The 27,573-nt window shown below is 42.6% G+C and overlaps 1 protein-coding gene across 3 annotated transcripts; it reads right to left on the bottom strand.

Annotated features, from left to right (window-relative positions):
• Window positions 1–565: 565 nt before the first annotated feature.
• On the bottom strand, window positions 566–27,219 carry epb41l4b (erythrocyte membrane protein band 4.1 like 4B). 3 transcript variants are annotated; one of them, XM_063486604.1, is made up of 23 exons: window positions 26,359–27,219; window positions 24,046–24,150; window positions 23,910–23,952; window positions 23,319–23,397; window positions 22,996–23,040; window positions 21,570–21,622; window positions 18,402–18,522; window positions 17,597–17,684; window positions 17,415–17,503; window positions 14,730–14,799; window positions 14,472–14,641; window positions 12,898–13,007; window positions 12,070–12,103; window positions 11,783–11,816; window positions 11,568–11,671; window positions 8,674–8,813; window positions 7,412–7,533; window positions 7,225–7,338; window positions 7,067–7,122; window positions 6,823–6,975; window positions 6,544–6,664; window positions 6,217–6,350; window positions 566–2,421 (listed from the first exon to the last, which is right to left on the bottom strand). In XM_063486604.1, the coding sequence occupies exons 1-23, from the start codon at window positions 26,632–26,634 to the stop codon at window positions 2,358–2,360; spliced, it is 2,325 nt and encodes a 774-aa protein (XP_063342674.1). In that variant the 5' UTR covers window positions 26,635–27,219; the 3' UTR covers window positions 566–2,357. The 3 variants fall into 3 exon arrangements, with proteins under 3 accessions (XP_063342674.1, XP_063342672.1, XP_063342673.1); XM_063486602.1 differs by lacking the exon at window positions 6,217–6,350; XM_063486603.1 differs by lacking the exons at window positions 566–2,421; window positions 26,359–27,219 and adding an exon at window positions 25,168–25,354 and having other exon boundaries at window positions 5,701–6,350.
• Between the last annotated feature and the right edge of the window lie 354 nt (window positions 27,220–27,573).

Below are 27,573 nucleotides of genomic sequence, written 5' to 3' on the forward strand. Positions count from 1 at the left end.
GCCCAGAGAGCTTCAGAAGCTTGGCATCAGAAAATGAGCATGGAGTCACTTTGCATGGTGCAATATGATGGACAGTATACCTGCAGTGCTCCAGGTCTTTTAAGATATCGCTAATGAGAGAAGTAAAGAAGGTCTGTGGAGGTTTAGTATATAGAGTCATGGAGGGCAACGTATTCAACTGTCTACCCACTCTTTTACATTAAGTACATTAAGTGAAGGAGTCGGCTTTCTATTTTTGCCTATCTTTATGTAACATCATGTATGTCATTTTCTGTCTTTGCAATGTGACCTGCAGCAAGGTTATTATAGCCAACTACAAAACATATAAAACATTTTAGTTTAGGAATTTAAAAAAATTAAAACTGAAAGGATTTTGTGACCTTCGAAAACTAATTTAGAGGAAATATCCTTATTTTAGTGTTTGTTAGTTTGGTAAACATTTGAATCAAAACTTGCCTTATGAGGCTTTGATAGATGAATATCTATTGTGGATGTCCACGACACTGTGAGTCAGCTGCTTTTAGAAAGTTCTGTTTTTATTGTAAAAACTGTACTGACTTTCCAGAATCTTGCCTCTGACACACATACATATACAACATAGTTAATGAAGATTAAAAATAACACAGAAACAGAACTGAAACTGCAGTGAATTAAAGAGTGAACAGCTTTTTGTATGTAGTGATAGTTAACTGTAACAAGCTGCCTAGTGTCTTTACTAAGGCATCTTCTTTTATTCCCCAATGCAGTCTAACAAAGGGTATTTTAATGACAGAACAAAAGCGTCTGCGTGTTTTATATAGTTTCAGGTGTTTGTTTCTTAACCACATTGTCCTTGTGGTTAACAGGAGACCATTCAAATTCCACTTAATATTGGCGTGGCTGTCACTTTAGCTTACGTGATTGGCTTCCTTCAGCTGCTCAGCTGTTAACAGGTTAAATTTGTACTGTTCGTATGTAAAACTTCTTGTTTAAGCTTGTAATGCAGGTTGAGCTGAGAAATTATGAAGGATGATTTTGCAGTTGTTTCAAAGCCAGTGGGAGGGCCAAATGCCGAAGTCTCCGCAGGCTTCCCCCATTTTTTAAAAACTGAATCATTTAGAGCAGAGTGTGTGATTCACTTCGAAGCAGTTCTTCTCTCCCTCCCTCTTTCTGCCGTGCTGCATCTCACCTTGAAGATGAATTATCTAACACTGAGCTCTTCACAAAACACAGGTACAATTAACAGGCTGACTCACCGCACTGGCAGATACCTCACTAAAGTCCCGCACAGCACACATCTTTTGTTCCTTCGCAGGGAGGGTGAGAGGCACATACCTAACAAACCGGCAGGCAGGGCGAGGCCGAGCCACATTCCCATGTCAGAGGAAGAAAAGAAACAAAGATGCTGCTGCAGAGTTGTCAAACCGATGATGTGGCCTTTATTGAGATCCAGTCCAAGGTAGGAAAACTCAATCAGCAACATACAGTACAGGTGCAGATCATGTGCCGCCTCGGATTGTGACAAAGAAGGGCTGAAATGAAGTTTTTGTTTTTTGCGCACTAATAAAATATTTCCAAGGGTCTGACCTCTGAGGCCAGATTTGGTTTTGAGCTGCATGTTAAAAACACAGCAAAGGGACGCATGAGGTGTTTTTCATGAACACCTGTAACACAAGATCAAGGCTGCTGCCACAGGAGCTTTGGCGCCTCCTGGTGGGCACACGGAGACTGAGGTGTCGATATCTTCTGCCAGTTTTCACTTTCAACTCACACTGTTCAGGGTTTTCTTTAAAACCACAGATGCTGCTGATGTTTTTTTGCGTGTAAAAAATGTATATCTGATATAGGAATTACAGTACTGAGGTAAGCATTTACAACGCCTGCTCTGTTCTCAGGATATCAATGAGTATTTACATTTTGAACAAACTGATTTGAAAGCGAAGTGTCTTTCATTTCAGGGGTGTTTTTTACATGGAGATCAAAGCTTCAACAGTCGCTGTCTGAAACACAGTTTAGGCATCAGCACGGACACGGCGATGAAGACGATGAGGATGAACTCACACATAAACAGAAGTCCAAAGCAAAATCCGATAATCGTTTAGGGAAACATATGCATGCAGGCAGCACCAGGAATACAGTCTGTAGCTCGTCTGTAATGCATGTGAGTGAATCCACTTGTTTCCATTTCACTTTTTTGTACAGGTTCAGTTCAGTTATTACAAAGAGCATTCTTTCTAAAATAACAATTAAGCAAATACAACAACCGCCTTTATGCAAATATAGATTTATAACTGCTAAATGTGCAATGCAAGTATACAAATGCTGACTGACACCAGTGACTTTGGGACTTCTTAGCTTCCGTCTGAAGGGTCGAGGTCTCAGAGCTCTGTCATCAGGAGCGCTCTCAGGATCTTCTCTCTGTCCACCCTAATTTCTTCTCCGCTGCAGACACGAACATACGATTTAACAGCTCTAAACTTGAACTTTTGTTTCTGCAACAAGGTGAAATATAATTTTCATAACAGAAAATTTTAAAAAACAAACATTTTACAACAGTAATTATGACAGAAACAACACAAAGTCTGCGTTACAAAGACAAAGAGCAGCAGCTACAGGTTAAGAAGTTGTGTGGCAATTTAAGCTGGTTATACACAGATCTTACACTCATCTGACGCTTTGTTAGGTACACCTTGCTAGCACCAGTTTTTACCTTCAGAGCTGCTTTAATTCTTCATGGCACAGAACAACAAGGTGCTGGAAACATTCCTCAGAGATTTTTAGGCCCACATGACATGACAGCATTGCGCCATTTCTGCAGATTTGTCAGCTTTGCATCCATGACGTGATTATCCCATTCCAACACATTAAAAAGCTGATCTATTGAACTGAGATCTGCTGATTGTGGAGGTCATTCGAGTGCAGCAAACTCATCGTCATGTTTAAGAAACCAGTTTGAGATGATTTGAGCTGTGGTGCGCTATCGTGCTGGAAGCGGACAGACACAGTAGCAACAATCTTCAGGCTGTGGTGTTTAAACGATGCACAGATAACATTGATATGAGCAGGATGGGTGGATGTTTTCATGTTGTTGTCAGAAATAGACCAGCAACATTTTTTCAATCTTCTATTTTCCAATTCTGGTGAGCCTGTGTGAACAGGAGCCTCACTTTCCTGTTCTTAGCTGAGTGAAACGTGGTGTGGTCTTCTGCCGCTGTAGCCAAACTGCTTCAAAGTTTGAGGTGTTGCGTTTTCAGAGATGCTTTTCTTGGTTGGAACATGTGGTTATTTGAGTAACTATTTCCTTCCCACAGCTATCAGCAGGACATTTTCACCCAGAGAATTTCCTCTTTTTCAGATCACTCTTTAAATCGTAGAGATGACTGTGTGGGAAAATCCCAGAAGATCTGCAGTTACTGGAACACTCAGACCAGCCTGTTACCAACAACCATGCCACCTTCTAAGTCACTTCTTCTCCATTTGGGGGCTCGGTTTGAACTTCAAGAGGTCATCTTTAACATGTCTAAATGCTGCCACGTGATTGGCTGATTAGATATTTTGTTAATGTGCAGAAGAAAAGGTGTACCCAACAAAGTGGCTAGTGGGTGTATATCGTGTTAGATAACATGAACTTCATGTCATCTAAAGGCTGCAGGGAATGACTAATGAGCTAAACGTCTAATCAGCACGTTCATAAAAGGCTAATGTCGCCACAACAAGTCATGTGACTTTCAGTGAAGCCAGAGGCTGCGACTGCTTCTGATGGGACTTCTCATTATAGTTTATCAAGTTTTTGTCTCCAGTGTGATTAGTTATTGCACTTCTAATTTAATTTTTCTAGGTTATATTAATTTGTGGTGCATATTAAGTTGTGCAATATTATTTAATGTCGTTGCGTAATTGAGTTTATTATGTGATTGATTATTTAATTAGCACTTTATAATTTTATGTGAAACTTTTAAGTTGATTATTGTAGCACCTCGTGAAAGGCAATTATAGTTCCTACTTGGTTGAGTCCATGGTGGGACTGCTTAGAGCGTAACATACCCTGAGTAACGTGGACTTTGGAGAAGAGTGTGATGCTGGCTGTCTCGCCACGTTGCTGTTTATTATGGAAGCTACTTTGAAGAGAAGGTGTAGCCCAGCAAACAACCACAGCCCAGAGAGACCACTACCACAGCAAGGTGGAGCGTCAACCTTTCCATTACGCCCTCCTATTTGTATATATGGGCAAACAGATGAAGTCAGAAAATTAAACTTTTTTCCTAAGTGAGTTTTTACTGAATGTGTAGCTCAGCCTTCAAGCTTCTCTGTCACGTCCTAAAGAAATGAGCAGCTATTTCAATCAAATCAAATCATCTTATTGGTTTTGGAATCGCTGATGTGATTTTATTACACTGCATTATGTTTTATAAAGTGGTCAAAGCAGCCCAGCTGCCAAATAAATGTAGAAGATTAAAGTAGCATGAAAGTGAACTGCCCCAAAAGTTAACTTAACCTTTTCAGTGGAGGCTCGTTTTCAGTTCTAGGGTGCACGTGTTTATAAAACCATAAGTGGCGCCATTTTTTAAGCTGTACTGAAGGGGCCATCTCAAACTTCATTGACTGAAATGCAGATATTGTTCGTTACGCTCAGCTTCTGCTGCGGGTGTTAAAAAAAAAATCAGTGTCATTAGCTTATTATTGGTTTAAGGTTGCTATTTACACCCTGATAAATAAATACGTGGGTGATTTTGTGTGTGTGTTTGTCTTTTGTGATGTGACTGTAATTCTGGGCTTTTAATGATTTCTTAGAACTGTTTGTTTTCCAGGGTGCAATGATTGTACAGCATATTTGGGGAATTGGATGCACAAGTTTGAATTTGCTTTTGGATTTTCTTAATCTACACAGAGTCCACAGTATACATAGAGGCTCAAATGTACCCACTAATATTTGGTTAAATTTCCATTTAGCAAGTTGCATCTCGACCGGACATTTTTAGCAGCCTCAACAAGCTCCTGGCATAATTCTGGCTCGATATTTAATCACTCTTCTTGGCAGAATCCATAGAGTTCATTTCCTGGAACAGATCTAGTCCACGAATATTCAATCGGGTTGAGGTCAGGACTTTGGGAACGCCGTACCAGAAGCTTAATGTTGGCCTGCTTTATCCATTCCAAACTAGTTTTGATGTTTGTTTGGGATCATTGTCCTGTTGGAACAAACAACCGTGTTCAAACTGTCTAGCTGTTGGTTTGAGGTAAAGTTTTTGGAGGTAGTCCACCTTCTTCATTATTCCATCCACTTTGTGATGGTACCACTGGCAGGGGAATAGCTACCGCTAACACCACTTATTCCAGACATTTGCAAAGTGGAGACGCATCCGAATAACTTGTTCTTGTGTACAGCTGTTTGAACCGATGATCCTGAAATCTGCAGTTTTTTAGAAATGGCTCCAAGAGACCTTCACAACGTTTTTAAATCTACTATTCTTCTCCTCAGATTCTCACTGAGTTGTTCTGAGTATTAGTCAGTCTAATGAGTGCCATCCAACAAATCAATGAAACTACCAGTTGCAGTCAATCACGAGCAATAAGGACAAGTTAAAAGGTCTTGGCCTTGTGAAGTTGAAAGACATTGTAGAACCGTCGGCACCGCTTATTACAAGATTTAAGTAAGTCTGTGTGGATTAGAGAAAATAATAAATTCAAACTTGTGCTGTATGCCGTATGCTCATTCCACTTTGGAAAAACAACAGCTCAAAGAAATTAAAAGCCCCAAATTATCATGACATCCATTCTCGTGATGAGTGGATGTAAACTTCTGACGATAGCTGTAACCATACTGCAACAGGAAAAATAGTGAGATATTGTCTTGATATTTTCAAGATAATATCAAAAACTAGTCTGGATCCAGACATCCTTTTGGATCCAGGGGCTCAATTCATGCATGGTGTGGAGGATCATTTCAGCACTGGTGGAGGTACGCAGTCTCGGACAGCTCTTGTTTACAGCTTTGACATGCTGGAAATACGATTTTCAATATTAGCCAGTTTTCCCAAATCTCACTCTGAAAATCCTCCCGTCTGCGTCACACGGTTGTTCACTTTGGCCTCACAGTTTAGCATCAGTTACTAACTGAAACGGGATTATTTTTCATGTGCAAGCGTCAAACAAGAGCCTGAGGCTTCAATACAGCACTTGAGCAAACCAGCGCTGTATAAAAGTGTCCAAGAGATAAGAGCGAGGAGGTGCGTTTACCTGTCATTATGGGCAGCAAGGTAAGGAACCAGGTGAGGAATGGAGCTACGGTAGTAAGAAGGGGAGAGATGAGGGGAGGGCGAAGGAGAGGGACAGCATGGACTACCCAGCTCCAGTGCTGGCATATTATCCCCCTGCAATACACATCAGTGTAGACACACACACACACACCACACAGACAGACAGACACACACAATTACAGATAATGCAGAGAGGTGTGGAAATAATCCCCCCATAAGTGGAGCATAGTGTACTACACCAAGACCCGTTTTAAAGGGTTTTTAAAGTGTGTGCGTGTGTGTGTGCATGTGTGAAGATGTGTGTTACCTGTGGGTAGATAGACGGCTGTATCTGTTTGTCCAATGAGCTGCTAGAGCCCGACTTTGCTGTACTTTGGGAGGAGATGGCTGCGAGTGCTTCAGGGAGATTATCTTCATCTTCATGGTTACTGATAAGCAACAAATGGAGAGACTATAAGTGGCTTACACGACCTACAGATCGCTCTGAACAAGATGTCACTATCAAAGAGCAGAGATAGCACGGCTGCTGCTTCAAGTACTCTGTGGAGTGTTCATTTTCCACTCACAGCAGGCGATCTGTACTCACAAGCTGAACTGCCGGACCAGCCGTTTTCTGCGGTTGGTGCTCGGGTTGGCTTTGGGCTGGAGCCTCTCTGGCGTCAGGTTGTGATCTTGCCTGTAGGGTGTCTTTTCTGCTGTCAGACTGGATGCCGCCGAGTCTTGGGAGGAGCTCTGATACCTGGAAATGAGAGCAGTTACTCAGGAGGGTAAGTTGTGTTGTGTTTTCAGAAAGAGGTCTAAACATGTTAAAGAGCGGATGAGCTACTGGCCTCTCATTCAGGGTCTCAGTTGAGCTCTTCCCTCTGGGTGTTGTTGGGGCTTCTTTCTTTATTGTGGAGAAGAAATGGATAGATATGCTGTTAGTGACACCGCCAAGTGCGCAGGATGTAGGTCAAATAGCCAAAGGAGAGCGTTATTTGGTACTCACTCTGAAGGCTGCCTCCATCTGGGCCTTGAGGATGTTACATTTGAGGTGATCGGGGAGCATCGCTGGGGAAGCAGGAGGGTGCAGAGACTTTTCAGACAGCTGCTTCTCCTCTCCCTGCCGGGAGAACAAGGAGAGGTGAGGAGACTAAATCTCAGTGAGTAAACATCGTGTGGGAAACGTGACTGACCTTGTTGTCGATGTTGATGTGCAGCGAAGGCCAGGGAGGAGAATCGCTTTCAGACTCCAAAGCCTTGAGCAGCGACTGAGAGATGTCGAACTCATCTGCAGGGAAGGGGGGCGCTTGACGTTCTGATTGAGACAAATTGTAATGACAAAAAACAAACAACAAGTCACGTTTTTACTGTAAAGACACCACAGACGGTTTGACAAAGCAGGGATGGAAAATGACTATAATCTAAAAAGGTTTATAATTCAATTTACGCTGGCACAAGAGTTTGACTGTCCTTAATTTCACCAGAATTTGATGATATTATAAATGATTAACATCAATTTTGGCTGGGTGGGGGCTTTTTGGTGTTTGAAAGTTGGCAGGTCAAAGAAAGTTTGAGAACCGTGAGATACTTTAAATCCATATTAATGTGTTTGCAGATGCTTCACGACTTACAAACAATGCCCTTAAACAACTGCACTTAAATGAAGAGTGCAAACACAAGAAAAATTAGCAGTATTTAACCACGTTTACTTTACTTGTATCCTAGCTCACTACAGCAAAAGGCAACTGAATTATGTTTGATGTTCTCAAAGCAGAAACCCAATTTAAAACTGCATTCGACACATTTAAAAGCAACCAGAATCATCCCCCCTTCACCACTGAGGAGTAAGTTCAAAGTGTTTTCACCAAAAATCTCCACTTTGGTCTCGTGTGTCCAAAGGACGTTATTCCAGGAGTCTTGTAGACTTGCTGTCATGAACTTAAACATTTAACATGCTAACTGAGGCCTGTAGAGTCTGAGATGTAGCTCTTTGGATTTTTTTGTACTTTTGTAGCATTGGACCTCGGGGTAAATTTTTGCAGGAACATCCACTCCTGGGAAGATTATGGTGAATAGTCCAACCCAGTAAATTGCCAAAACTTTATACAAGTGCTCAAACAACAGTTGCTTTAAGGTAAAGATCCTATATTAATACAGAAAAAAAACCCCTGTGAGCAAGCACTTGGTGACAGTGGGATCATATTCCTTATTTCGGATCATCCAGCTTTGAAACAACACAGTCATATTATGTGCATCTTTAATTCTGTTTTTACAAAGTTGAAATCAAACTATGTCGCGCTGTAGTGGAAACATTACATCTCAAAATCCTCAAAGTGAACCTCAAAAACAAAAAGAGCTGACAAACAGGCGGCACCGAGCATGAAAAGAAGCATCAGCGTGGCGTCTAGACACACCACAGATTTGTGCAGCCCAGCCTCAGGCTGACAGTACTCACTGTTCTTGGTGTGCGTGTGGCAGAGCGTGTCCTGGCTGTGTGTGTGCCGACGGTGGCGGTGGTGGATCTTGCCAGAATACGAGTTCTCGTTCTCCTCGACGCTAAACTGATGATCTGAAGCGAGCCCACTCAGCGGGAAACTGAAGATGACACATGCAATCAAAACACAAACAACCCCCCCCCAAACAAAATCCCACTTAAATATGACAAAGTGTAAGTACCGCAAATAAGTAATTATCGTGTAATAAATCCAAGCTCGTGATGTGAGTTTTTCACAGCAATGTAACCCTCCCTGTGTGGATGCTGAGCTGACTGTGTAACACAAAACCAGAAGTGCAATTTCAACAGTGCATGTGCTTTTCAACATGGTAAAGAAACACTGCTTTGGACCTAAAATGTGTTTAAAATTACATGTAATTTCTGTTAAATCTGTTATTGAATCATTTGTGTTACTTCATTAGTAAAGTACAAAGAACCATGTGGGGGTATTTATCAGTGGGAAAAGCTGTAAAGCTTATGAAAAATACAGTTAAAAATCTAAAATTTACGCTCTTATTACATTTTCCAAAGCCATCCAGTGGGCCAGATTGAATTTGTTTGCGGGCCGATTTTGATCCCGGGCCTTATGTTTGACACCTCTGGTGTAAGACAATGAAGGAATGGGCTTTGCAGTTTCTGCATTTTCACTCATAAACCCTTTATTTCAGAAGCAATACGGCAACAGTCCTAAAGGCATAATGTGATTCGAGTAAACATCGAAAGTAAAAGGCGACACACTATAACAGCAACACACCGGCCACATCTTCTGTAAACACTTGGTTAATTTAGCAAATCCATAACCTGATGTAACATTAATATAATGTTTATTCAAAAAAAACAAAAAAACAAATTCACTCTGAAAGCAAAACACCACAAATGCAAGATTCAGCTTCATGTTTCTAAGTTCACACTGAAAACTATAAATTATACACAAAGCAGCTTAATCCCTAACCCAGCATTCACTAAGTGCAGGACTGGACCCCTTCCACCTGTTCAGAATCACTTTATTCAGCACTCACAACACTTTATTTCAAAAGTGAGTTTAAATAATTTAGATGCCACATGATTTACTGCAAACGAACAAAGAAACAAACACAAAAGCACTCTTAAAGGCAGATTTGAGATTTGAGCAACCATAATCACATAAAACATCCACAAGCAAAGCAAGGCACAAACGTATCACACCCGGTCCTATCTTTGTCTTATTTCTGTTCCACTGGCATCTTTTTTTTTTCCTTAAATATGACGCTGAATGTTTGAATGGAAAGAGCAGAGTGTTTGAGAAGTATAAGAGCTATGTCAATTAGGCATTTAGAGCCATAATTAAATAATAACGATATTAAAGTGCAACAAAATTAAAATATATCATCTTATTTCAACAATTCTTAGCTTGTTTTTTGGCCTTTAGTTTATTTATATTTTAGCAAATTGCCACCTAATACAGCACCTAAAGTTACCTTCAAGAACTTCCTGTTTGAACGTCCCTGTGAGTGCACAGAAAACTAAGCACATGTGATTATTTTCATATGAAAATAAACTAAATTTTCAGGCACAATCTTGATTTTTATAGAAGATGCTTTCAACATTACTTGAAAATATCCTCAAAGAGACTTTAAAAATGCACCACATTCTTGTTTTATCTTTACAGAGGAGCAATTATGCCCATTTCCAGCTTCATATTGTTATTCTTTGATTTTACTACTGTAGCTTTGCATCACTTACGAGTTGAAAATAACCCTTATGTATCTTATACTGGACCTTGGTGCAGCTCCTCAGTTCATCCTGTTGGAATAAGGCTGTTTAGCTCATCTCTCTCTAATCCTATATTTTTCAAGCAATCAATTAAAAAAGAATAATAATAATTTATTTATTTAAACATCAGTAAATTAGCATTAGCAAACTCTTTTCCTGCAAAAATCGTACTTATCCGTTTCACTCTGTATCATTTCCCCGGTCATTTGTGCACAACCTGCAATGGCCCCCACCAATCGGGAGGTTTCAACAGCAGGCAGGAACATCCACTCTCAATGACATCACAGGGAAATAATACGGAAAAAAATCTGAGTGTTTCGAGTGGACTCAAATCCTGTGATTGCAGCTTTATTATTAAGATGAAGGCAACCTGTGTCTAAAAGGATGTGATGATATAAACTGAGCTATGACCCGCAGAATGAGTAAACTGTAACGATCAGAGGTGTCGAGGCTCTTTACCTCGATCGCCTTCGTGATCTGTGTCACCGCTGCGTAACCACAATAAATAACTTCAACATTCACCCACCCAGTCCCCTTACCCGATGTCTTTGCACAGCTCTCCCTCCACGTGACCCCCTTGAACATAATAAACCTCCATCCTGCTTGACAAAGTCCTTTGCACTTGATGGGGGTGTGTGTTTTTTTGGCTTTTTTTCTAGTATGCAGACACTGAAACACATGAGATGACGTGACAAATGGATGAAGACGTGGGACATTTCACAAGGATGAACGGAGACAGCTCCGTCACCAGAGCGTCTCTCTTTGGGGGTTGCCATTCTGTGCCAGAGTTTTGAAATAGATTCCTGGGTTAAGAGGGAGGTCAAAGTTCGGTCATGACCTTATCCCTGTTAACCACAGCCACGGATCCTTTGGCGATGCTGCTCTTTCGCTCCGGGATGGGGGGAACGATGGACACCGGACTCTCAGCCTCAAAGGAAGGCCTGAATGGTTGATGAAGGAACGCACACACGGATGGAGGCAGACGAGACACACAGGGAGACAAACAGACATATGAGGTGTAAGAGGGACATGAAATGTGATGAAAAACAGAGCATGTGGACACATCCTGAAGCTCTTCAACAATCCTGTCCTTTGTCTCTTACCTGTGAGGCGATGTATGACTGGAGGGCTGCAGGTAAACTGAGGAAGTGAGTGTGGGGTGGGGTGGATGCCAGGGCTCGTGACCAATGGGAATGTTGTGTTGGTACTGGAGAGGATCGAAGAGATGCTCAAATTTAGCGTCGCTACTGGGACAAAGCACACCGCTCTCTGCTGCTTGTGTTAGATTTTGAAAAGTGGGTTAACTGAGGTCGCTTACCTGATGCAGACTTGGATTGGGGCTGGCGTGAGAGCTGTGGAGGAAAAAGCAGTGATATTAGATGTGTATCATAACTTGTTTTTAAAGCAGGTGCATATATATTACTTTCGAGTGCACTGCACAAGTAAACCCTCTCAAAAGCAACAACTTCTCTTTTACAAAGGGCTGTTTCTGTGTTAAGATTAGCCAGGCCATTAGGTGGATTAAGGTCAAGGTTAGAGGAGGAGGAATGAATGCAATAATCTGGAAGTGCATGCGTGCATTATTTATGTCTGTGTCTGTTTTACCTGATGTGTGGAGGCTTGGCTGGAGAAATCGCAACTGACAGAGAGAGAGAGATACAAGGTCAATTAGAGCAGAAAAATACAGAAGTCAAAAGCAGCGCTGCAGTTTATCTGTGAGTCTGTGCGCACTTTTTCAAATGCCCTCTCTGGTCTAACTGTGCCGTTCAGTCCAGACTCTCTGCAGACATGTTATTACTCCAATGCTGAGCTATTACCAACACTCAAATCTCGGTTCATTCGTATTCCGGGGCTGCGTGACGAATCCAAATCCAATACATAAAAGGTGTTTGGACGTCAATACTGACAGTCTCAAGGTAAATACAGTTTGCAGTGTGCATTTGATCATTTATGTGGGATAGATTAAAGTGAGCTGCAGGCTGCTGGACCTTTTGAAGCCTCTGCAGCTCACAGAAGGTGGGAATTATGGAGGAGTGAAGAGTACAGCAGGTGCTTTTGACAAAGTAAAAAAGGTGACGCTTAAATCTAACAACCTAGAGTTTCTGAGCACTTTCTTTAGAAAAGAAACCAGGGCTGCTTTTAAGCCTATTGAACTTGTCAAATTATCACTTAGCATTGGACATTTTTTAAAAGAACAGCCCTTGAAAAAAAAAAAAGGAAAAAAAAAAGGGGGGGGGGGTCCACTTTTCCTTTCCTCTGAAAAATAAAACAATATATTCAACAGTTACTCTCTGCAGCAATTTTTACATTTTAAAGCCGAAAACACGCTGAACTAAAACAGCGCAGAGCCTTCATAACAACGCTTGCAGCCACATAAAACACAAATCAGGCGCTGATATTCGGTCGTCTTTTGTATGAGCAGATAAAACTCACCTTTGCCCAGCGACTGTGTGCGGGACGGGTAGCGTCTGCTCGGCCTTCTCTCAAATGTGCTGGCCCTCCTCAGTCTGCCTCCATGAGTGGCCTGGTACTCTGTTTTCCCACTGAGACAAACACACAGCAGATGTGGGTGAAGAGTGGAAATGATTATTACTAATGTCATCGACACTAATGTCAAAGTGCCACTGAGCTGCAGTCTGACCGAATTCATGGAGTTCATCAGAGGAGACTTAAATGGAGTTTGTGGATGATTATTCCTTTTGGTATGAATTTTCCTCCATGCTCAGGCACAATGGACAACAAATTGGAAAAAAAAAATCAAGCTGTAATTGAAGTTCAGACTTACAGCTTTAATTAAATTTGTTTAACAAAAGTTTTCATCAATTGTTTCGAATTTAGAGCCGTTTTTATGCACAGTGCTGTGTTTACAGAGACTCACTTGACTGCTTGTTCGTGGGACTTTCTGCTTCAGTTTTGTATTTAATAAATGAAAAGCGTGAACGACTTTGGCTTTAGAAAGTCTTGGGTTGGTTTTGCAGTATGCCTTGGGTTGTTATACGTTTGCACTGTTTTACAGCATTTAGCTGACAATGAGCAGAGAGTGTGCTGGTGTACAGAGGCAAAACTACAAAAAAAAAAAAAAAAAGTGACAAAAAGGGTGTCCAAAAACATATGGACCTGACTGTATAACACTAAACATCCTCTGATAGCTTCAGGGTACAGGGGAGACCCATTCCTAACACAGATTAAGCATTAACAATGTTTACTGTGTAATTAAAAAAAATAAAGTCAGCAGAGTTTAGCAGGCAGCAGCACTGAGAAGTTAAATAGGAGTAATCCCATCAGCTTTTATTGATTTCACTTTAACTAGACTTCAAAAAAATCAGCTGCAGAAATTTAATAATCATTTTAAATATAAGAGTACATTAGTCCTGCAGTTACTATCACCATAAAATAAGCATTTTGCCATACCCCAGAGTGTCCCGACTTAATTTTAAGAGCCACTGACACAGAAATCTCTCTCAGTCTGAGCAGTTTCACGTGGATTTCTTTTAAACTGACATAAACTTTCTAACATACTTATCTTAAAACTTCTCTAACGAAAACTCTGAATGAAGACTTAAAGTTGGCAGCGGTATGTTTGTTATGTCAGACTGCATTACACACAGTTCCAGTGTTCCTGTTTTTACTTCCACCACCTGTTACACAAGTGTTTTTTTTTTTAAATCCACAGAGTGCTTTTACAATGCTGTGATTTAGCTGCTCCGACAAATGACAGGAAGAGCCCTTCAAGTGAGAGAATTTGCTTCGACCATGTCTGATAATAGTTGCAAGAAAACAAACAATATAAAGGGAATATCTCAGTCACCATAGGAACAGATCCGTGTAACCATAGATACCCTGTAACCATAGATACAAAGGCTCTGTTTTATGTGACACATTATTCCCCATATGCTGCTAACGAGTGCTGGCCACAACTACCTGAGAGTGCCAGCTTCTATTATCCCCCTTCAGCAAGTCAATTAGACGCTGCTCAGAGGAGGCGAGACTCCGTCGCTGCTCTCTACCTGAATCTGAAGCGGGACCCGAGTCGCGTGAAGTCACTGCGGCCGGCCCTGCCCGCCGTCGGCTGGCGCAGGCGAAAGAAAGCGTGACTTTCCACGGCACACTTCCACAGGTGTTTGCAGCTCCTGGCGCTGGCCAGCTCGAACACGAAGGTGTGCTCCTGCTCCCGACCCTTCACAACAGAGAATAACCATAATAACCTGTTAGTCACCTGAGAGATGAGGATGCGCGGGCACGGCATGCAACGTGAAGACACAAACCTGATCGTCGTCCTCCACCACCACCAACGTGAGTCGACTCCTTTTGAAGTCCAGCCGAGTGATTTTGGGCCTGTGCAACACACCGAGACGCACGGATGAATGACAAACCCACAAAGAGACACAACAGTTTGAGTGTAAGTACGAGTGAGGGACAGGTGATGAGAGCATGCAGTATGAAACATCGGCTCCTCGCAGAGTGATTTTGGATTTCTTTTCACTTCCCATACCCCATCCTGCCCCTTGGCGAACAAATACTCTCAGTAGCTCTTTTTTTTCCTGGCATTCCCCATTCTTCAAAGTTTGCACAGTCCACACCCTCCACCCAGGCTGAGCCTGTGCCCCACTTTATGTTTTATCACTTATGCCACATTTTGATTGGTTCTAGGTTGTAAATGTTGACACATGCCTCTCCAGAAACACGTGGTTCAAAAAAAAGAAAAAAAAAAAAGAAACTCAAATTCAATTAGCAGAAGAATAGCAGCAGACAGAAGAAGTAACAGTTTAAACAGTTACTGCTTCTTTTTTTTTTTTTTACCTGCCAGAAGAGATAAATAATTAATTTTCGTGAACAAACTCGTTTCTGTTTATTTTTCACTTACATTCATTCAACATGTCGCTACATATTAAAACATCAGCTGTTTGTGAGATTCCCTTTTCCAGTTTCATTATTTTTCATACAGTTCTGTGCAAAAGTCTTGAGTCAGCTCTTTTTATATATATGTATATATATATATATGTATATATATATATATATATATATATATATATATATATATATATATATATATATATATATATATGTATATATGTATATATGTATGTATGTATGTATATATATATATATATATATATATATATATATATATATATATATATATATATATATATATATATATATATATATATATATATATACACATTTTGCTTCCAAAGCAGTGGTGAGTAATAGTTCTCCAGGTCTTTCTGAAGGTCTTTGAGGGGTTTTCTTTGGACATTGGCCTCTTTTTCACTTATTTTCAGTCCAGTTCTTGTTCCTGACAATTTTCAGAGGAATGCTTTTCTGTTATTTGCTAATCCACTCAACACTGACCTATGAGTCATTCAAGCATAACAGCGGCACCTCACTCAAGGAATGAACCAGTGTTGTGTCTTAACATCACAGTCAAAACACTGGTTTATCCTGAAGGACCAATTTTAAATGGTATCTTTAGGCATCTGTAACCCCCCCCTCCCCCCCATACCTCAGCATGGAGTCCAAGGTGAGAATGCCCGACAAACAGAATCTGAAAGTCATGTGCTAATAAAATAGGAAAAAGATCCAGCAAAAATCTGACACAGGACCTGAGAAATGCTCCTGAAGCTCCAGTTGATGCATCTACTGTTCATTAAACAGAAATGGTGTCAATGAACGTTGGCTGTCAAACAAGTAATTCTTAAAGGAAGTGAAACGGGGAGAAAAGGCTGAGGTATGCCAAAATACAGAAGAACTGGAGTGAAATAATCAGTGGCAACAGGTCTGATGGAGTGAGCAATTCAAACATGAAATTTTTTGGTTAAAAAAATCGTCAGTGTGTATAAAGGAGGTCAGTAGAGAGGTACAACTGTGACTGAGTGTCTACGGTCATCTGTGAAACACGGTGGAGGCTCCGTCATGGCTTGGAGCTGCATTTCAGACAGTGGTGCTGGGATTCTTGTCAAAAACCGATTAAATTATGAACAAAGAAAAGTAGCATAACATTTTAAGACACCCTGTATTATTATCTGGGAAGCATCTGACAACAGCTTCATATTGCAACATGACAGTGATCACAAACACACTGCCAGTGCAGCAAAACATGCACAATGAAACACTATCAGTCATGCACTGGCCTCCCCAGAGTTCAGGTATAACATTATTGAAGCTGTGTGGGATCATCTTGACATAGAACACAACAAAAGGCCAAAGAGCTTTGAATGTCCTTCAAGAGGTCTGGAGAAGAATTCCCGAAGACTACTTACAGAATTACAAGAAAGTTACCCAGGAGAACCCAGACTGTGTGTGAATAGTAAAGGTGGTCATACCAAACACTGACGTTTCTATAATTCTGCAACAGAATTGTCCAGACTCTGTTTTTGCCTCGAAAACTGTACTTCCGATGATGTTTGCAAGTGTTTCAATAAACAGCTGCACATATTTCCCATTTTTCTATCCAAACACTCAGAGATGAGGAGTGACTCAAGACTTTGGCACAGTACTGTGAGCAATTACTGGATTGTTTTTAGTTGTTAGGTATTTGCTCACTGACAATGTGAAAAAAACAAACAAATGGTCCTTCATGGATTTCCAGAGCCTAGGGTGACACCTCAAACCATCTTATTTCACTCAGGTGAGTTTAAACTGCCAAATTCTCCTAATCTGAATTTACAATGACACAGTTATAAAGGTAAAAGGCAGAAACACAGAAACACTTCCTTTTTGAGATATTCATGTTTTCCAAATAAGTGACACAAGAATTATTACTTATGACGACAGTTTTGTTTTTTCATTATTGTATCAGTAAGGTTAGGAATTTTGGAAATGTACGGTGTTCCTACATTCACGTTCACTGTTCGTGTTTTCTTACATTTTTGTGTTCAAAAAACATTTACATAAGAAATGTAAATGAGCACGTTTCAGGAAACACAAGATGAGAGTTGTGCTCTTACCAAAAGAAAAGCCCGATTTTGGTGACGCCCTCATATACCAAGATGCCAGTTGGAGTGAGACCCAGTGCATATTCTCCTCCATCTCTGCCCTGCGGACGAAGGAGCACACATTTATTTCTAACACATCTGAACTTCAGTGTCACACAAAAAACGATACTGGTGATAATAAAACTCTCACGCACCTTGACAAAGTGCATATCTACTCCGTAAAGTTCCAGCCACTTGCATTTGTTGAGAAAAGAAATCTCTGCTTGAGAAGGGCTTTTTCCCCTGAGGAAATAAAAGCAGACACCACGGTGAGTTTTCACAACAAAAATACTGCTCGCTCCATCACCTGAAGCCCTGGCCACTATATTTGGCAGCTCAGTCGAAAAAAGAAGGAGAAAACTATCAAAATCGACGCTTGCCGCGTGACCTCTGCTGGAGATTGGTGTTAGTTCTGAGGGAGACGCTCAGTGAGTAACTGTCTGTCTGCATCCTGATTCAGTCTTTGTGTGTAGGCATGACTCAGTGAACTCGGTCTGTCCTTGCGTGGCTGAGTCGGCCCAGTGAAGCGCAGCGTACGCGTATGTAATCTAATCCGAGATGGGAGCAATCAGTGCACTGCTGGGTTAAATACTGCCCGGAATCAATCAAGACCCTCCGGGGATTAATCCCATAATCCTTCACGCAGACCAGCGATAGCCAGGCCGAGGAGGAGAGCACAGAGGGACGGTGAAATGAGACACCCGGTCAGTGAAAACGTTGGTGCTGAAAGTCTGCAGCAGAATGACTTCCTTTGCTGCTCAGTGCTCAACTTTTTGCCCCACTTGTTCCATCCAACGAGGAGAGAAACCAGCTCAGGTCAACTGGACGCCCTCCAGTAAGCTGCTTTGACACAGCAGAGGTATTGTGGTAACTGGTGCAAAAAAAATGTTTACGTGTCCTGGGTTTTAGTTTTAGAAGATCCCAAATTTAAGATGACTAGAAACACAGCAGGCTCCTCACCTGAGAGTCAGCCACTGGTTGAAGATGTCTGCCTCCATCGCCGCGCTCTGTCTGGGAGTGAAACGAAACTCCGACACCAGCTCGGGAGAGTGCTCCAAGGGGTCGCAGTCTCCCAACTCACCTGCATACAGATAATTCAAGTACACATGCACAGACACACATCAGGTGAGCAGCATTCAGACCTTCGCTTACAAACAAAGCTTTATTTAATCAATAGAAAGGAACAACACAATAAATTGCTACAGACTCAGCTGGTCTGGTTTGGCCAGTAGCTTGTAGTGACTACTTCCAAGGTGATTATTGCACCTTGGAAGTAGGTGAAGTTGTGCCAGAAATTTTTGCAGTGACTATTGTTAGCAAGCTTTATATAGACACTGGCTTTATTGCCATTACTGAGTAAATTAGAGGTGTGACTTTCACTTAATTGTATGACCATCCCAGTAAAAAACAACAACAATAACAAAAAAACCAAAAAACCCAAGAAAACCAAAAGTATTTACAAGAAAAAAAATCTCAGACATCTCAGAAACATTTGCGTGTTTTTTTTGTCATGGAGCCAAGCACATCACGCCTCAGGCATGATGTGGTAAACAGGATGTGCCACACGTACACAACAGCCATCGGCTCCTCTGAGCAGTTCCAGTTCATTTATGATTATAATTTCCTTAGTTTGATTTTCATTGAACACCCATAACACACTGCAGCTGTTTTTTTCCCCTCTTATAAAAATTTGGGACTTTAATTTTGGAGGTTCTGGATCATGAAATGCATATTTTTGTGTCCAAGTGCATCATTCCTGTTTAAAATCACTTAGTCTGATCATGACTTGCACAAGTTGATTCTATAAAGTATCATCTTTTAAATATAACTAATAAGAAATCTAATTTTAGAGCTTTAAATAAAATCAATCATTTAATTACGTGGCATTTCTTGCAGCTGCAGCACTCGACTTACTGGTTTTGCCGCCTGACTTTTGGAACCATTTTCAGCTTAAACAGGCTGTTGCTTGGACACCTATATTAACTTTTGCATTTGGAAGCAAAAGCACCATTTTTAAAAGAAATAAAGATTTATTCATTTATTTTTACATTGGTTGTGCCACCTGACTTGGAAAGTGCACCAGCCTGCATAAGAGATAAGTTTCTTATCCAGTTTAAGAGAGAGCTACAAGCCTTTTCAGACAGCCACATAGAGTCCAAGGGGTCCTCTGTATAATTAAATATCACTTTCACTACTATTACTTCAAAATAAAATGTTTATGGTTGTGCCACCCTGGCATTTGTGAACATACAAACTGATGGACAAAATAGTTTTAATTATCTCAACAGCTTTTAAACTGTTGGTATTTATACATTTTGGTTATTTTATCAATAAAAAGTGTATATTGAGTATTTTATTTTGAAATTATTAGCATTTAAACACCATTTTTAATAGCCTTCTTAGTCTTTTCATTTTTAAACAGACGTATGTGCCGCCTGCCAGTTTGGAGTATTAGAAACCAAAATATAAAAGCATATACATTATGCCATAATATTATTAATTACCCTGCAAATGGATTTAAATTAAAAAAAAGTTTTTTGATTTATTTTACAAAGTAATGACGCACAGATGCAAAAATATGAACATATGCAAATATTCTTACCTAAAATGACCCTGGTATGCCTGTGGTGCTGTTACACTGTGGATTACTCCACAAACATTACTCCACAGTTTGCTGATTAGTCTTTTTTGAGAGCGCTCATCAATACTAATATTAACTGATTTTACTTAATGGCTGGCTCCCATGAGTGTAAAATTAGGACGGTAACCTCATTGTGACAAGAAAAAAAAATAGTGGTTGCCTGGTAACCGCGCTGAATTTTTTTTATTTTTTGGCTTATCAGTAATCAATTGCATGAAGGTGTGGAGACCACTTTAGATTGCAGGGTGACTGCACAGGTGGGAGGCAATCTGTCTCCAAACAATTGCAGTCTGACTAAGACCGATTCCTAATCAAGTAACAGCCGTCTAATTTATAAAAAGCCAGATTACAAACACGCCGCAATCAATCTGAGTCACTCTGAGCTGATGAGCTCAGTCTCTTTTTAATAAAGGGACGTCACTATTGGCAGACGGACGCCTGTTTCACATCCTTGAGGTTCTCATTGGACTTAATGTGAATTTTTGTGGAACTAGACGACAACAGATTGCAGCAAATTGACTTTTGCCATTTTTGTTTCAATGCATTATCACAAAATGACTGTATGTAGCAGAGTGACTGCACCTTATTGCAGTTTAATCGTCCTCCAGATGCACCACAGTCGCTTTGAAGACAGCGACTGACTACGAGTGGTCATAGATTAATCCCCGTCTTTGAAGCAACCGTTTGAAAAGCAATAAAATCACAAGTTTGTCGCACACAGTCGCAGTAATTTTGGTCAAACTGCTCCAACCACTCTTTGCCCTTGTGTAGGTGTAGCATGAAATATTTGAGGTTATTAGCTTCAGTAAAAAAGCTTTGGCATTTGAGATGAGAGGTCAGGCATCTGGAGGGACTTATTTAATGTGAGAAGCCACAAAATCTCACATTGAACCATGGGGGCGACCATGGTTCAGGGGGTTTGGAAGCCGGTTCGATCACCAGCTCTGTCTGTCTTGGTCGTTGTGTCCTTGGGCAAAACACTTCACCTACCGCCTACTGGTGATGGCCAGAGGCGCCGATGGCGCGATATGGCAGCCTCGCCTCTGTCAGTCTGCCCCAGGGCAGCTGTGGCTACAACTGTAGCTTGCCTCCACCAGTGTGTGAATGTGAGAGTGAATGAATAGTGGAATTGTAAAGCGCTTTGAGGGTCTCGAAAAGCGCTATATAAATGCAATCCATTATTATTATTATTAAAATCATTCTGAGCTTAGTGTAGTACTGTTCTCAGGGTTTCTGCTGATGCATATCATGTATGTCAAAGTAAACACAAGTGCATTATGCCACAAATAAATAGCAGTTTTCCTATCACAGTGAAATAAATGGATATTAATGGCTTTGCACTCAGTCCAAATCAATCTAACAGGTTACACCAGGGTTTGGAAAACTGTTAACACTATGAGGAATAACTGATGAGGTTCTTGGAGAACATAAATCTCTGCTTAAGAGTATAAATAAACACTGAAAGTGAGTTTCCAAAGTCTACTTACTTTGTAAACAAAATGCCGCAAGCTCTACAGCCACATCATACGGACATTTCAACCTGGAGAGAGAGAGAGAGAGAGAGAGATGCTGATGGTGAGTGGTTTTTAGTGCGAGTGACACACTGCATGAAATCAAAACCACTGTCCTGCCCATGGTGCGATGTGTTCTCGTTATCATGTGTCAGAGAGACATAAAAGTGGATGAATGCCCTACGCTGTGTGTGTGTGTGAACATGTCAAGGAGGAGAGGCGCAACCCTTTTGCTAAAATAAGCAGCCCTCTGCTGTTCTTGATCTTGAGCTTTATAATAGAGCTGGACTCCAGGGATCCATGGCCCAGATAGAGGCAGGAGGAGGGAGATGGGGAACACACTGTCTGAAATGTGTGTTTGTGCAGGCAGGTCTGTGTTTGTGAGTCAGAAGCAGATGCCACCGTGCACAAGTCTCCCAAACTCCAGTGTAGGTGACCTGTGTGCGTGCCGCTACAGGTGAGTGTGTTTACTCCAGTTTTAATGCTGCTGATGAGAGCCGGATGTTCTCATAAATGGAGAGGAAGTACCTACAAATGACTTGTGACTTAACAATGAGCTGAGCTAACCGAAAAAGGAGTGGCAACAGTTTTCCTCACCTTCTCTACAATAAAGAAAATATTTACAAAATATTCAGCTGTTCCTGTGTGAAGAAAACAATACCTTAGTAAGTAAACCTGTTAAACTGCTTGCAAGTAATCACATGGCAGCAACTCAGTGCACTTAGGGATGTATGACAAAAGACCTGCTGAAGTTCAAACTGAGCATCAGAATGAGGAAGAAATGTGACTTAAGTGACTTTTAGAGGCAGAGGAGAATGGTGAGACTAGTTTGAGCTGACTAGAAGGCAACAGTAACTCCAATAACTAAGAGGATATGCAGAAGAGCATCTCTGAATGCACAACACATCGAACCTTGAAGCAGATGGCCTACAGCAACAGAAGACTGCACCAGATGTGATTTCTGTCACTTAAGACCAGAAAACCGAGGTTATAATCCTTTTCAGGCTCCCACAAAAAGTGTGGCCTGGTTCGATGAGTCTGCTGTGAGATTCGGATCGATGGTTGGTTCAGAATTTGGCGTAAACAACATGAAATTATGGATCCATCCTGCTTTGTATTAATGGTTCATTCTTATTGACCATATCCATCATTTTTTGATGACACTGTACTCATCCTCTGGTTCCACCAGGATTACACACCATGTCACAAAGATTACCAGTCACCAGATCATGGAGCAAAAATCTCTGAGGAATGTTTCCAGGACCTTGTTGAATCCGTGCCATGGGGATCCCAACCTGACACTAACGAGGTGTACTTAATATGTCATGCATGTGTGTGTGTGTGTGCGTCCTGGGTTTATTTGGAATTATTTGTGTGCATAAACTGTGACGATGAAACTTACTTGTCAGACAGAATGTCTTGTCGAAGTTGCAACACAAACAGATACCTGTTGGCGAACAAAACCGCAAAACAAACAAGTGAGACTCTCGCCTGAAGACAACATAAATCAATTGATGTATCAAAGGCGCTCCTCATGTCTGACACATAATCTGTTTTAACAAATCTCTGTCCTTGATTTAAATCTGCCCATAGCAGCAAAGTAATTAGCCCCACGTCCCCTTTGGACCTTTACACCAGGCTCAAGAGAAAACCGAGTGTGTGTGTGTGTGTGTGTGTGTGTGTGTGTGTGTGTGTGTGTGTGTGTGTGTGTGTGTGTATTTTTACCTTGTAAATTCCTCACGCAGGTTATTTGGCTCTGAAGAGTAAAACTTCACCCTGAAGAACAGCTTGTACGGCGGACCGTCTGAGAGAAAGATAAAAAGATATGCGAGTGTGACAGAAAGAGACGAGGCCGGAGAATAATTCAATCAAATAAAATCTTCTCAGAATTTATTTCATACGTTTAGTCTCGTCGACTTTTCATCTGCTGTATCCATCACTGCCACGAGGTCCGAAATCTTTTCATCTCCCAATTTACTTTAACCTACTTTCATATTTCTTCCCTGCTTCCCTTCCACATTGATCAGAGTTACTTTCAGGCTACAGACCTACCACCCTGTGAATAAACGACCGGCCGACAGGTACAACATCCATCTCCCCACCTCCCGTGAACCATTCGGCCCCCTGTTACAAGCCAGTGAGCAAACAAGGCTACGGCTCCTAATGCACATAGTAATCACTGTGTCAACATTTGATAATGCTCCACCTGCTCCCCACTCACCTGCTACCACATGCGCATACAGCGCACTGCACATTTTCCTACACACATGCAAATAGTCCTAATTAGAAAAACAGCCCGAGGCGACCTGAGCTTACCTCGGATCTGCTTCTTTATAAGCTTGGACATATCCAACCAGTGCTAAGAGAGAGAGTGACAGAAAGAATGGAGAGGTGAGAATGATTTTCATCAGCTTGCTTTCCACATTGATGGACGTGAGAGCTTGTTACTCACTGAAACTTGATCCATGTCCATGAACTGCAATCCAAAGTAGTCTGTCTCAACCAAATCTATGTGATACATGATCTGGTCGAAAAGGTCCTGGCCTTTGGACTTGCTCTGGGAAAAGCAAAAGTAGAACACAGGAGGAGAAATTAGTTATTTCTTACACTATCTCTCCTGTCGTGGTGAGTGGATCTTCCGTGGTGGATTGATTGAGCTTTTAAAATTGAGTTGGGGGCGTCAACCTGTTAGCACAGGCTTAAAAGTGAATTAGAAACAGGCCTGGTGATCACATTGGGAGGAGAAATGACTTTTACTGGACGTGTAAGTGGGTGTGTGTGTGTGTGTCCTGGTCAAAATGAGAAGGACAAGCCCCACAGGGAAAGGCCCTTATTGAGGCCTTTCCTATAAACACACAACCAAGACAAAGAGTCGGTGCACCTAAGCACAAACTGCAGCCGTTTGCCGTTAAATTTATCAGAGCATTTTACGAGCATCCCCTGATGAAGACCTAACCCTGGTCTGACCCACATAAAACACAGTGGGTGTGTAGGAAGATGACAGCCTTGGATCCTGATAACCAGCCTAAACTTCCTGCTGGGTGTATGAATGAGTGAGGAAATCAGTGGTATTAAAGGATTGGGGACAGAAAGAAATCGCTCCTGCCCATTCTCTCTGCAGCGTGCGTCGTTTACAGGAGCTGATTGTGACCTCCATCAAGAGGACGCGCAATCACGCGCCTCGCAGAGTCACGCGCAGCGAGGTGAACAGCTCGTTCTTCCTGTTGTCTCCGGGCCTACGCTCAGTTTCAGGTGACACACTGAAAGGCCTTATTAGTTGAATTTCAGCCCCGTTCAGTGCACTTGTAGGAACAACAAGAGCACATGAACAAACTTGTTCCAACACACCTGTGACTAAGCCGGCAGCTCGTCGAGCCATGTGTCATTTTCAACTGTAATGCCTTGGCAGAAGTGGCGGCTTTGTGTTGGAGCTTTAATCTCGCTGCAGGACGAGAGAAAGGGTCTCCACGCCACAATGCAACGGCCGAGCGTTTCGGAGGTGACGCACGCACGCAACAGCTTCGCTGACACACGCAACCTTGAAAATGAAAACATCTTATGAGAAGCCACTTACGCACACACGGGCCCACACGCTCGCTCATCATCCCACCTACCCCCTCGCACAGCTCGTAGCACTCGTCTGTGACACACAGTCCCCACAGTGGTAAATCAGATCAGGGAGTCGGGGAATAGAGAGAAAGGAGAAGAAGGTGATGGATGGAGAGAGACAGAAGGAGGTGGAGGGTGCACAGGAGGGAAAGAACAGGAGAAGAGTGAGGAGGCAGAGTGTGAAAGAGTAAAATGATGAGCAAGGGAGCAGGCAGCAGAGGGAGTGTAAAAGGAGATTAGAAGGGAGAATGGCACAGGGGAGGGTAGGTGGGGGAAAGCGGAGATTGCTTGAGGAAGATCAGATACAAGCAAATAGAGAGAAAAGAAAGTGAAAGGAAGACGTGCAAAAGAGCAAACAGGAGGGGGCAGCTTCAGGTCTGAGTTAGTTCCCAACAGTCAGAATGGGGAAGCAATGCGATGAATCGGATGATCATAACACCATCTGGAGCTGCAACCACTCACTGTACAAGAAGAGACGTGCTCACAGATACGCACACACACACTACAGGCACTGAAACTTTGGTAAAAGGGTCTGTGCCAAAATCCAAAGAAGTGCAGAGCACACCGTTTTCAGTTTGAACCGAGGGCACGACTAACGATAATGTTATTCTGTGGTCATGTTTTTTGTATTGTGTAGTTAAAAGTGCCAAAAACAATGCCCCACATTCCAACATGAGGTCTCAGAGCTTCTCATTTCCTTGACCCCTGTGAAGTCTAAATCCAATAGAAGTCACCAGGAGCCAGAAAAGAAATTAAAGTGTCTTCACGTTTATTTGGGCAGTTAATTAAACTGAGGGGAGATATAAAAAAAATAAATAAAAATCTTGCTCTCCCCCTCATGGATTAATCAGCAAGACTAATTGGCCGGGTCCTAATTTGTACTGCATGCCTGTTAGACAAACAGAGTGGTAAAAGGCTGTAATAAATACTCAGTTTTACACGTCCTCTAACTACAACTGTGCTCTGATCGTTTAAGAGGCTGGCGTTGGACCTGCAAACGGCTCTGACTCCAGGCTCGTTAAATTTCAGGACAGGAAATCTGCCTCGCGTTTCTTATTTTTTTTGCTTGGACCCCCAGGAAGATCCACAAAGACCCCACGACAGAGGAGGTGGGGGGAATACACAACTGATGTGCCTTGCCACTTGAGCCACTCACGGGCAATTCCACATTGACATCCGAGCCGTCCAACAGCAGGACCCGACAGGTGATGGTGGTCCTCGCCGTCCCGGCGGCCGGGATGTGAACCGACGATCCCCCGGTGACCACGGCGGGCGCGTGGACGACCTGCTGCTGGTGGGCCAGGAGCAGGGGGTTCCCGGATACCCCTCCTGCTCCCCCTCCTCCTCCTTTAGCGTCCCGCTCATCCCTCTCCCTCTGCTGGAAGCGGCTCAGGGAGCGGCGGCTGAACGTCCGGCGCAGAAAGCCCATCATCTTCTTGATCCACGATGAGAGGAGGTCCGCGCCGCGTCCGTGAAAACTGCTCCGCACAACAGTCGCTGCAGCCGGGGTCCTGTCACTGCTGCCTCCTTCACCACCTCCACCTCCTCCTCCTCCCCGGGGCGAGGAGTCACTCAGCAGGCACGGAGGAGACTTCAGGGCTGCCGATCAGTCCTCGGGCTGGATGTCGGCAGCAGGGGGGGACTCCAGCCGCATACTAATGAAACTACCACAGATCGACCACCAAGCAGCCAACCAGTTGATTTCCAATCATCCAGCCCTATGTGAACGGCAGAAGTCGCGGAAATACAAGCAGCCCTCCTCCTCTTCCTCCTCCTGTCCTGTCCTCTCCCGTGCACCTGCCTCCTGCTTCGCTCGCTGTTGCGCACCGACTCTAAAATCCCGGAGAAATCCCGTCCGACGCTCCGCAGTGGGGACCCCTGAGTCACAAGGGGCCGAGGGGGGAGGAGGGAAGTCTCACCACCTCTGGACCGGACTTGACCCGGCGGCGGTCGCTGCTGATTATTCCCACCGGCGAAGCGAAACTAGTCTACCTCACAGGTAAAAGTCAACCAGCGAGAACTGGACAAACAGCGTGATCTGCGCCTGCGTAAAAACACAGCACATAACAAACTTCTGTTCCTCCCGACTGGCCGACCCATCAACACCGGCGAACCAGCGCCACCTGTCTGCCATGGACGCGCCAGGGCTGGGAATAAATCAGAGCAGATCATTACTCGGTTCCCAAGGTGGGGTCCGCGGGGCTCCAGGGGGGGCCTTCCCCAGCATAATGATGATGATTTATAACCCTCTGCTCTTCAGAGTCCTACCCACCGCTTTACAAGTAATTCAATCACAGTTTCAATCAAACTTTATTAGTGCAGCATCTGTCATGCAGTGTAATGCGACTCCAAAGTGCTTCACACACCCAAC

This window comes from Pelmatolapia mariae, linkage group LG10_11, assembly GCF_036321145.2.
Source record: "Pelmatolapia mariae isolate MD_Pm_ZW linkage group LG10_11, Pm_UMD_F_2, whole genome shotgun sequence".
Taxonomy (NCBI): Eukaryota; Metazoa; Chordata; class Actinopteri; order Cichliformes; family Cichlidae; genus Pelmatolapia; species Pelmatolapia mariae.

What these genes read in the sequence shown, in the direction of transcription:
- epb41l4b (XM_063486604.1), bottom strand. Translation starts at nt 26,634, where the DNA reads ATGATGGGCTTTCTGCGCCGGACGTTCAGCCGCCGCTCCCTGAGCCGC. An exon ending in TAGATATGCACTTTGTCAAG is followed by an intron (nt 17,504 to 17,596) that starts GTGCGTGAGAGT and finishes CTTCGTCCGCAG; the next exon opens with GGCAGAGATGGAGGAGAATA. An exon ending in CCACACGCACACCAAGAACA is followed by an intron (nt 7,534 to 8,673) that starts GTGAGTACTGTC and finishes TGTCTCAATCAG; the next exon opens with AACGTCAAGCGCCCCCCTTC.